Here is a 12,324-nt window from a genome sequence, read left to right as displayed (position 1 = left end):
AAATGAGTTAATAGATGGGAGATTAAACTGGAAAACTTGCTTGAGGTCAGAGGATAGAAATCAATAATATGCTGGGCGTGGTGGCTAACGCCTGTAATCCCAGCACTTTGGGAGGCTGAGGCGGGCAGATCACTTGAGGTCAGGAGTTTGAGACCAGCCTGGCCAATGTGGTGAAACCCCATCTCTACTAAAAATACAAAAAATTAACTGGTCATGGTGGCAGGTCCCTGTAATCCCAGCTACTTGGGAGGCTGAGGCAGGAGAATTGCTTGAACCCAGGAGGCGGAGGTTGCGGTGAGCCAAGATTGTGCCATTGCACTCTAGCCTGGGCAACAATAGCGAAACTCCATCTAAAAAAAAAAAAAAAAAAATCAATAATATGTTAGATAAGTTTAGTAATTGAGCCAAAGGACTTGAGAGTATATCTCAATTATTCTATCAAGAATAGTTTCAATATATCCAGATCTGGCAATTGTAGTACATGTACTCAACTGTACTATTGGTTCTATACTTATATTTAAAGATATTAGATATAATTTTCAGGATAAAGGAAGATATTAATAAATTAATTTCAATGGAAAATTTTTTTTAACCTTATTGGCAATCGTATGGAGTAATGCAGAACAAGGAATATATTAATAAAGTTTACATGAAGCTGTCTGTTAAACACTTTTTCAAATGATCTGAATGTGATAAAACCCAGTTTGAATTTCTTTTCAATTACCCACGTATCTGAAGGTAGAATTATTAATAAAAATGAAATAGTAGGTGCATAAATCCAAAAAATGGAGATGTGTGGATACGCCCCTATCCTTCAATAATTAAATTGTTTATGTTTTAGCATGTGAGAAATGACATTTCCTCTTTAAGACCGACTTTGAATAATTCAGTAGTAGAATACAAGAAATAACTTCCTCATTTTTCAATACTTCTAAGCATTATAAAAAGTTTTTTTTAGGAGTTTGCCTTGAACTCTTTTTACTTAAAATGTGAAATATTTCAGGATGAAGATGGGTTTCAAGAACTAAATGAGAATGGAAATGCTAAAGATGAGAATATTCAACAAAAACTTTCTTCTAAAGTAGTAAGTAACTCTTTAAAAAGAAAAGCAAAATATAACATCTTTTGAACAGTGGCTATGTTGAAGGGAAATATTAAAGATAAGTGTAAAGGCACATGGAGCAGCAGAGTGTGCAGGAGATGGTGTTTAGTACCTATCTTTAATATTTCTTTCCAGCATAGCCTGAACAAAGATAATTCTCTATGAAATCCACAGTTCTATTACTAAAATACCATTAATTAAATGATATCATCATATAACATACAATCTGTACTGAAATTTTCCCAACTGTTGCAAAATTTTACTTTGGATTTATTTTGTTTTATTTCATTCAAGGATCCAGGCAGCCATCACCCACTGCATTAAGCTGTTTTGTCCCTTTATTATTTCCCAGTCTGAAATGGTCCCACTGTCAAATCCTGTTCTTTATGACACTGAATTCTTTGAAGAGTCTAGTCCGGTTGTACTGCAGAACGTCCCACATTCTGGATCCTTTTTCCTTACGATTGACTTTTATGGGATCACTAACAAATGTTTTTTTTTCTGGTTACCATAGTTGGATGATTTACCTGAAAACTCACCAATCAATATAGTTCAGACTCCAATTCCCATTACCACCTCAGTTCCTAAACGTGCAAAAAGTCAGAAGAAGAAGGCTTTAGCAGCAGCCCTTGCCACAGCTCAAGAATATTCAGAAATAAGTATGGAGCAAAAAAAATTACAGGTACATATTCATTTTTATGAACAAATGTGATAGTTTACTTGCTAGGTTTGATGGAATAGATAGAAGGAGTGATAAATATAGTCATCTTAAAATGCCAGTTTCATACCGTAACAAAAAAATTAATTTTTTATATTTATTTTGTAGGAAGCTTTATCAAAAGCAGCTGGAAAAAAGAATAAAACACCTGTGCAGCTAGATTTAGGGGACATGTTAGCTGCTCTGGAAAAACAACAGCAGGCAATGAAAGCACGGCAAATTACTAACACCAGACCTCTGTCATATACAGGTGATATCATTAGTCTGAGCAATTTGCTGTTTGTCTCTGGTAATATCTGTTAGATGTTGTTAATCGAAATTTTTAAAATTTTATATATGTGTGTGTGTATGTATATATATGTATGTGTGTTTGTGTGTATTTTAAGTCAGCTTAAACCACAAGCCTTGAGATCGTCCATGCTCCTTTTCATTCCACACCTAGTCCTTTAACACGTCCTATCTGTCCTGCCTGCAAAACATGTCCATACTCTAACTACTCACCAGATTTCTTGCCACCACAGTAGCCCCCATTATTGTACAGTACTAGACTGAGTAGCTTCCTTACTACTACCTGCTTTTCCCTCCCCACAACCCCTAGTCTGTGTTAAAAGGAGTGACCTTTTTAAAATGTAAGCTGGATTATATCACTTCACTGCTCAGAATCCTCTGATAGTGCTTCATTTCACTTGGCATGAAGCCAGACTCCTAACTAAAGCCATATTTTAGCTGACCCTTTTTGCCTTCATCAGCATTCTCTCCTAACACACTCTGCTCTAGCCACATTAGCAGTCCTCAGACACACCCAGCATGATCCTAGCTCAGTATCTGTGGCCTTACTATTACCTTTTCCTGGGATGCTCTTTCTTCAGGTATCAGCATAGTTTGCTTCCCTCAGCTTCTTTAGATCTCTGCATAAATGTCAGTTGGTATGCATTTTGACTCACCCAAATTTTTTCTTTTTCAAAGATTGAAATAAAAAAAATCCCAAGTAATCTGGCTCTCTTAAATTATCCAGTTTAAAACTCAGTTGCATACAAGGATTTTGATCAGATTGTGTGTATGTGTATATGAGAAAATGATCTGGCTTTCTACTGAAACAGTAATTTCTATTTTAACAAACCTTGTCAGATTTAGAGCTCAGCTTTTCTGTGTTCCCTCATTTCTTTTCATAGTCTTTTTTTAGAGGGTGAGGAGTAGAACAAAGGAACAGGAAAGGTACGAATGTACAGCACCAGCACCGATGCTGAGAGGCAAAATTGAATTTTGTGTTTCTTCTGATCCTATGTAAAGGGACAATTACTTATTAGACAGAAAGATAAATTACAACGTATAATTTTAACCTGTGTGCAAAATGTTTAAACCTATCTAGTTACCAATCCACTATCAACCTTTGTTATTACAATAGTTATTTGTAATAACTATTATTACAGATAGTACTGAATGTATATAAAGCTTTAGAGTTGCATGTTGAGATGGGGAGAGTGGCAGCAATCTCTCACTTAAGAGTAAAAATAGGGAATAAAACTGACAGTTAGCAGTGTTCTGGAGGCGGTATGGCCTAGTAGCTAAAAGCAGGGGCCCTGGAATCAAGTTGCCTTTGTTTGAATCCTGTACTTCCATGTGTTTCATTGGCAAGTTACTTAACCTTCCTGTGCTTCAGTTTCCTCACATTAATATGAGAGTACCTACTTCAGGATTGTCTTGAGAATTAGATGAGATGATATATGTAAAGTGCTTAGAGTATCTGGGTTATAATCACTCAATAAATGTTTAATATTATTATAGAGACAAGATTAACCTGTGATATTTCATATGGCTTATTGTTACAAATTCGATTAATTTAGCAACTGTTAATATATGTTTATATATGTACATATATACAGTATATATAATGTCTATATTATATACATATATACAGTATATACTGCTAAATATATACGTTTATATATGTATACATATACTGTTAATATACGTAAATGTATATATTTAGCAGTTGCTAAATGTTAATATAATTATATTACTATAAATTATGTAACTATATATTTTATATATAATGATATATCTTTTTAAATATATATACACCCATATATACACATGTTCAAGAAAAGGATGAGACTGATCATGATGAAAAAGAATTATAGGGAAATGATGGATCTGGAAACAGGTCAATGATGACTCCAGACTCTGTCTTGGATGACTGTGGTGGTGATAACGGCTGCGATGTTACTACACAAGATAGGGATCACAAAAGAATTTTGTTGGGAAGAGCAGATGCTGCCTGTTGTATTTTAAATGCTAGCATGGGAGATTCTGGTGGTTCCTATTTAGCATATAGTTATGAATGTATAGTTTAGGTTACAAGTCAGTGAGTTTCAAATACAGATGATTGTTGAAGTTGTGGAAATCAGATTGTTGGGGGAAAGAAAAATTAGGAAAAAGATGTTCACAGACAAAGACTTGCGGAATGCTCACATTTAAAGGATAAGAGGAAGAAGAACAAGAAACATAGATTTGAGAAAGAATAAGAAAAATAAAGGAGTGTAATGTTACAGAAGGCAAGGATAGAATTTTGAGGAAAAGGATGTAGTCCTTGGTACCAAATGCTGAAGAAAACGAGTAGAATGAAGAGTCAGAGAATTGTATTTGGCAATTGCAAGATTATGTGTGACCTTGACAATACGTTTCAAGAGAATGGGTTGGGCAGAGGTGAAATTGTAATGATTTGAAAAGTGATAGTGAGAGAAAAACTGTTTAGAAGTTTAATAGGGAAGGAAAGGGGAATGATGGCACCTTAGCTTGAAGGGAAGTCAGTCAAGGGAAGGGTTTAGTTGGTGTGCCTTTTTAAAAAACCCTTTCTTTTTTTTAGATAGAAGATTTTAGCATCTTATTAGGGGATCAAGAAAAAAGTCAAGGGTCAGAGAGGAACATGAAAGATGCAAGGGTATAGGAATAGAGTTAGATCCTAGAGGAACTGAGATGGGATATTAAGAATAAAGACAGTTGGTGAGCCTTGGACAGGAGTAAGGATGTCTGCCACCTCCTTTCAGGTGGTTTGTAAGTTTATATTGGACAGCATCTTCTCAGGGAAGTGGCAGGAAAGCTCTGCTAGACTGAGAGGACTGAGGTTGGGGATTTAGGTATAGTAAAGGATTGGAAGAAGCCAGTAGAAACTGAGGGTATCAACCAGACATAAAAGAATTACTGAGACCGGGTGCAGTGGCTCACGCCTGTAATCCCAGCACTTTGGGAGGCTGACACGGGCGGATCACAAGGTCAAGGTCAAGAGATCAAGACCATCCTGGCCAACATGGTGAAACCGTCTCTACTAAAAACACCAAAATTAGCTGGGCATGGTGGCACGTGCCTGTAATCCCAGCTACTCGGGAGGCTGAGGCAGGAGAATTGCTTGAACCCAGGAGGCGGAGGTTTCAGTGAGCCAAGATCGTGCCACTGCACTCCAGCCTGGGCGACAGAGTAGACTCCATCCCAAAATAAATAAATAAATAAATAAATAAAATTACTGAATGAGGCTGAGTGCATCTGAGTGGGTAAAATCATTATTCTTTACTGACCAACTGAAATAAGGAGAGAAGTGATAGATAAGATATCTTACATAAGGACAAATAGCAGATTCAGTAGGAATAAGAAGGGGTGCAGCATTGTGAAGTTTCAAAGGTAGAATGGTTCTGACTGAAGACCAGTTGCAAGGAATTGCCATATTTGAGGGTTGTACAGGAGAGTAGAACTAATTATTTATCCCTATAATGGACCTCTAAATTGGTTAGTTGCATTGGCTTAGTCTCTAAAGGATAGATAAAAGCTGTATCTGAGGGACACTGCCTAGCCATGTGTAGTGCTCCACTGTTACAATGTCATTTTTTCCATGGGAGGAGGACGTTTTTGTTTTTGTAGTTATTGGAAATTTTGAAAGTATGTGGGATTGGCCCTAATGGTGAAACTAATGTTCCTCTTTGTTTTTAGTGGTTACTGCAGCTTCTTTTCACACTAAAGACTCTACTAATAGAAAACCTTTAACCAAAAGTCAGCCCTGTTTGACATCTTTTAATTCTGTGGACATTGCTTCTTCTAAAGCAAAAAAAGGAAAAGAGAAGGAAATTGCAAAACTAAAACGACCCACAGCACTTAAAAAGGTAAACTGAAATCTGGTGGGATATTTATTTTATAGGATGAATAAGGATTTTAATCTGTTTTGTAAAAGTAGGTTGTGGTGTCGTAGCCAACAGATTGTTGTGAGAAGTATTCATACACATGAATCTTGACGATAATGTGTTAATTTGAAGCTCAGGATATCATCAATATCATGACTGTCTTTCATCAATATCATGACTGTAGAACAGGGCCCTGGAAAGTGAATTATTTCTGTAAGGTTAAAAAAAAAGTTAAATATGTAGTATCCCAAAACATTAGACTCCAGGAATCAGAAGCCCTGGATTTCAGTACTAACTTCAGTGCTTGCTACACATATCATTTTAGGCAACCATTTTACTCTCATCTTTCTCATCTATAAATTGGGGATCATATTTGATTTAACTCACTATTGTTAAAGGGGTCAAAATGAGATAATTCATGTCCAAATAATTGAAAACTGTAGAATGTCAATCAAATGTAACTGTATGACCTGGGTTCCAAACTTTTTAATTTAACCTTTTTTTTTTTGGAAACTCTAGTTTGCCACCTAGGATTTAAAGCATCAGATATGGTTTGATAGCTGTATATTCTATAACATAATTGCTTTTCTTTATTTTGTATGCAGTACTTCCTTCAACTTACAGTGTCTGAAATTACATTTGCCTTTTTGCCAGTTAGCCAAACTTCTCATGTTCATGTTTAAGTGAACTACTATACCTGTGTTATAATGTATATTGTCATCATTTGTACATAGTTGAAGAGTAATCAGTAATTGAAGACTAGTGTAATGACTTTTAGGTTATTTTAAAAGAAAGAGAGGAAAAGAAGGGGCGCTTAACTGTGGACCACAATCTTTTGGGATCCGAGGAACCAACAGAAATGCACTTAGATTTTATTGATGATTTGCCACAGGAGATTGTTTCCCAGGAAGGTAAGGAGCTCCCCCTTTCTCCTCTTCTCATGGAATGGTCTGAAATATTTTAATAGATAGGTAAGCTCTCACTAGTTAATGCTCCTGATTGGAAGACGTGCTCCATATTTTACATAAATCTCTTTATTTTTTAGAGTGGTTTCTTTTAAAGATGCTTTTTTAGGGAGATGGTTAAAGAGAAGGGGACAGGTGTTATATAGTAGGCCTATGATATTTTTGAGTCTTAAATCCTGAATTTGTAGCGAACTCTCAAAATTAAGATGTCACGAATGCATGAGATCTCTGGAATTGTCACAAGTATTTTCATTTTGTTTTCTTTTACGTCCAGAATACTTTTGGCTATCTTTCTTTTTAGGGCTACTTTTCATTGAGTCATTTTTGTTGATTTTCTTGCTTTCATGGAATTAATACATATGCCACAATGAATGCAATTGCAAAGCAGAATCTAGTTAGTCAGTAAGATTCAGTGTCATACAGTAAGTAGCAATACATATGATTCCAGTTGGTAACTTAGCAAAACCACAGATTTCTTCTAATATTTATACCACCACAGAAGAAAGATTTTTCTGCTAGTATATCTTTATTGCCCAACTTTTTGCAACACATTTAAATCTGGTTTACACATAGATTAAGCAACAATGTTTCATTGTTTTTAGAAAAATGAGTTGATTTCAAAGGATTGTTCACCAGGGACATGTTTGTTTAGGGTTCTCTTTTATTCTCAATTTAATGATTCCCCTTGATTTTAGGTGTAATCATCTGTCCATTCATTCAGCAAATGTTTGCTGAATGCTTACCCCATGTATTTGAGTAACTAGAGTGGCAGGAGGACGTTGGGGAATGTAATAAAGATATATAGTAGACAGGTCCTGCTGTTGAATAGCTTACAGCCCAGTAGGAAGGTAAGAAGATACATGTGGGTTGGGTGCAGTGGCTCATGCCTGTAATCCTAACACTTTGGGAAGCCAAGATGGGCAGATCACTTGAGCTCAGGAGTTTGAGACCAGCCTGGGCAACAAGGCGAAACCCTGTCTCTACAAAAAAATACAAGAATTAGCTGGGCATGGTGGCTCACACTTATAGTCCAAGCCACTTGGGGGACTGAAGTGGGAGGACTGGTTGAGCCCAGGAGGCTGAGGCTGCAATGAGTGGAGATCATGCCACTGCACTCCAGCCTGGATGACAAAGTGAGACCCTGTATCAAAAAAACAAACAAACAAACAAACAAAAACACCATGTGTAACTTTGCTAATTAATGGACTAGATATACAAATACGAACTAATTTCCTGAGTTTAGCTGTTTAGGAAAGAAGCAATAACTAAACGAAGGAGACAGTAGAGTCAAGAAATGGCATTTAATAATGTGGCTTCTTGAACACAGAAGTAAAGACCAAATAAGAGAGAAACCGGGGTGGTGCCTGGAGAATCAGGAGTGGTGTGGAGAGGGTGAGGTAGAATTTGACATTGCCAGCAATAATGGGAAGTTTTAGATTGTTTTAAAAAAAAAAGATTTCTAAGAAATAGATGGAAAACTAGAAATGAAGAAGTGAGTAATGTGATCTGGAAAGAGGTATCTTTTTGTTTGTTTGTTTGTTTGTTTCTTTTGTGTGTGTGTGTGTGATAGAATCTCTGTTGTTGCCCAGGCTGGAGTGCAGTGGCACAATCTTGGCTCACTGCAACCCCCACCTCCTGGGTTCAAGTGATTCTCCTGCCTTAGCCTCTCGAGTAGCTGGGACTACAGGCATGTGCCACCACGCCCGGCTAATTTATTTGTATTTTTAGTAGAGATGGGGTTTCACCATGTTGGCCAGACTGGTCTTGAACCCTGGACCTCAAGTAATCTTCTGCCTTGGCCTCCCAAAGTGCTGGGATTACAGGCATGAGCCACCACGCCCGGCCTAAGAGGTGCAGATTTTTTCCCTTTAATTTAAATTCTCTAGGAATACATGTTTTAGATAATGTATATTCTTCCTCATCCCTGTGGAGACTTCTGGGCTATGCTTAACTTTTGAGAAAGAGAGGGAATTTTTTTTTTTTTAAAGAGATGGAAGTCTCACAGTGTTTCTCAGGCTGACCTCAAACTCCCAGATTCAAGCGATTTTCTCGCCTCACCCTCCCGAGTAGCTGGGACCACAGGCATGCACCACCTCACCTGGCTAAGAATATACTTCAACAGACAATAGGAGAATTTAATTTTTGTAGTGTATGAAACATGTTTGTTTGTGATATGAAAAATGCCCACCTTATTAGCTTCTGGAAAACTTGGAAATGACCCAAAAGACAACGGCTGTTCTAAATTACATTGATCAACATAGAGCTTTTCAGCATTTGAAGTTTCTAAATTTTTTGCCTTCACTCCACATCTCCACAGATACTGGACTAAGCATGCCCAGTGATACTTCACTCTCTCCAGCAAGTCAGAACTCTCCATACTGTATGACACCTGTGTCACAAGGCTCTCCTGCTAGTTCTGGAATAGGCAGTCCAATGGCATCTTCAACAATAACCAAAATCCACAGCAAAAGATTTAGAGAGTAAGTTTTATACTCATTATTGAGGTTGAATAGTTTAAGGATCTTGATTGTAGTTCTGAATTTAGTATTGTCATTGTTACTCAGTGAGTCAAGCAGACAAAAGACCAGAGATCTTTAACTCCTTTCGGATTTTAACAGCTGGGTTTATTATTATTTAAAGCATTGCCTTCTGTCAGCTGTTAATATTCACATCAGAGTGATTTGACAGTAAGTATATTCTCTTTATATCAGGTGGTATTTCTATTCTAGAAATCTAGACTCTTAATATCTTATATATTAAATGTTGTACTATCAGTTTTCCTCCTACAAATGCTTTTGCTTTTTTGTTTGTATTATTGGCCCTTCAAAAGATCACTGTAACCAATTAATAGGTTTCTAAGACCCTATTGTATGAAGTGAACCTATTACATAAAGCTATTTGTGCAAGTATTTCTAAGTTCTTAAACTGAGATAACTGGGGGATCACAGAATATGATACCCCATCTGTGAATAGCTTTAACAGTTATTGCCGTGAAGGATTTTAAGATTTTAACGTTTATGTTGATGAATTAATTTTACCTTTAAAAATGACATATGAAAGAATCCCAGGGTGAAAGTATAATCTGTGTGAGTCCAAATTACATTGGTTTATTCTGTTCCTTTTCCTTATATCATTGTTTTTGAGCAAATACTTCTTGCCTAGCTTTGGAAAGTTAATTAAATATCAAATCACAGATGTGGAGCAAATGAAACACTTGGGGGATAAAATGTTACATATGTATGAAATGAACAGCTTGAAGGAAAAAAGGAAAAAAAAGAATGAAGAAAATTGCATTTTGGGATGTTCTAGTCTTCGATTGCATTCTTCAATTTGGCACACTTTGACAGTTAAATGTTCCTCAATCTCTCCATTTATATATATTCTTCCGAAGTAGTGTCATACTTGTACTTATTTAACTAGTTTTCACAGAAATACAAAAAATTCCCCTGCAAATTTTTTTGCACTAAAGAAGAACAGGCACAGATTTTCCCACTATATAATTTAAAAGTAGACATTTGCTTGCCTGGTTATTCATAGTTAAGAAACACCAATTCTCCCTATTAAGTACCTGCTTATGGTAGACATGAGGGGTGATTACTAGAAAAGATGGAAAGAGTATACAGGAGAAGTATATACTTAGATGACTTCTTTATCCCAGAAATTAGGTACTGTAGTGCCCTCATACTTCTGACTTTCTATTTCTCACATTATAGTCATACATAATCTCAGAGAGCCCTATTCATTTGCTTTGTCTGATGTAAAGGCATGTGATTTTTATCTCATGACCTCTTTGGTTTTGGCTTCAGTTTAATTATTAAGTTCATCCTCCATAGCCATAAATTTTTGGAGCTCTAGGGATCCTTGAGGCCGTTTTACCTAGCTCCTTACTTTTATGACTGAGAAAGCCAGTGCCCAGAAATCTATCCAAGCCCAGAGGAGGAATTGTTGGTAATAGGACATTCAGTTAGAAATTGTATATATTTCCTACTAGAAGCATCTTTAGTAAGTCTTTACCAAAATCATTATATTTGTTTTTATCTAATAGCAGGTTGTCATATGGTTTATATCCTTAGGAATTTAATAATTAGTAATTCTGATCGTTCTTCCCTTAGTTTAACCTATCATTTATATAAAATCTATCTGAATTGAGCTTGGCAAAGCTGCTGTAGCCAGACTGCCTCTTTAGATTCCTCCTCTCTGGACGGGGCATCTCTGAAAGAAAGACAGCAGCCCCGGTCACGGTCTTGCAGATACAACTCCCATCTGCCCGGGACAGAGCATCTTGGGGAAGGGGCAGCTGTGGACGCAGCTTCAGCAGACTTAATTGTTCCTGTCTGCTGGCTCTGAAAGGAGCAGCGGATCTCCCAGCACAGCGCTCAAGCTCTGCTAAGGGACAGACTGCCTCCTCAAGTGGGTCCCTGACCCCCGTGCCTCCTGAATAGGAGACACCTCCCAGCAGGGGTTGACAGACTCCTCATACAGGAGAGCTCCACTGGCATTTGGTGGGTGCCCCTCTGGGATGAAGCTCCAAAGGAAGGAACAGGCAGGAATCTTTGCTGTTCTGTAGCCTCCACTGGTGATACCCAGGCAAAAAGGGTCTAGAGCGGACCTCCAGCAAACTCCAGCAGACCTGCAGCAGAGGGACCTGACTGGTAAAAGGAAAACTAACAAACAGAAAGGAATAGTATCAACATCAACAAAAAGGATGTCCACACAAAAACCCCACCGAAGGTCACCAATATCAAAGACCAAAGGTAGATAAATCCACGAAGATGAGGAAAAACCAGTGCAAAAAGGCTGAAAATTCCAAAAACCAGAATGCCTCTTCTCCTCCAAAGGATCACAACTCCTTGCCAGCAAGGGAACAAAACTGGATGGAGAATGAGTTTGACAAATTGACAGAAGTAGGCTTCAGAAGGTGGGTAATAACAAACTCCTCCAAGCTAAAGGAGTATGTTCTAATTCAATGCAAGGAAGCTAAGTACCTTGAAAAAAGGTTAGAGGAATTGCTAACTAGAATACAGTTTAGAGAAGAACATAATAAATTACCTGATGGAGCTGAAAAACAGCATGAGAACTTCGTGAAGCATACGCAAGTATCAATAGCTGAATCAATCAAGCGGAAGAAAGGATATCAGTGATTGAAGATCAAATTAATGAAATAAATCGTGAAGACAAGATTAGAGAAAAAATAATGAAAAGGAACGAACAAAGCCTCCAAGAAATATGGGTCTATATGAAAAAACCAAACCTACGTTAGATTGGTGTACCTGAAAGTGACGAGGAGAATGGAACCAAGTTGGAAAACACTCTTCAGGATATTATCCAGGAGAACTTCCCCAACCTAGCAGGACAGGCCAACATTCAAAT

General features: G+C 37.2%; 1 protein-coding gene across 4 annotated transcripts in view; it reads left to right on the top strand.

Moving 5' to 3' along the window:
- SECISBP2L (SECIS binding protein 2 like) overlaps nt 1–12,324 on the top strand; it is a 58,046-nt gene that overhangs the window by 28,049 nt on the left and 17,673 nt on the right. For all 4 annotated transcript variants that reach the window (XM_032174396.2, XM_032174394.2, XM_058427401.1 and 1 more), the window contains 6 exons: nt 1,004–1,084; nt 1,617–1,784; nt 1,929–2,070; nt 5,802–5,971; nt 6,768–6,900; nt 9,272–9,434. In XM_032174396.2, coding sequence (XP_032030287.1) covers nt 1,004–1,084; nt 1,617–1,784; nt 1,929–2,070; nt 5,802–5,971; nt 6,768–6,900; nt 9,272–9,434 — 857 coding nt within the window. The remainder of the gene's footprint in view (nt 1–1,003; nt 1,085–1,616; nt 1,785–1,928; nt 2,071–5,801; nt 5,972–6,767; nt 6,901–9,271; nt 9,435–12,324) is intronic.

This window comes from Hylobates moloch, unplaced genomic scaffold (assembly GCF_009828535.3).
Source record: "Hylobates moloch isolate HMO894 unplaced genomic scaffold, HMol_V3 SCAFFOLD_14, whole genome shotgun sequence".
NCBI classification, from domain to species: Eukaryota; Metazoa; Chordata; class Mammalia; order Primates; family Hylobatidae; genus Hylobates; species Hylobates moloch.
This window is presented reverse-complemented; position numbering and strand designations above follow the sequence as displayed.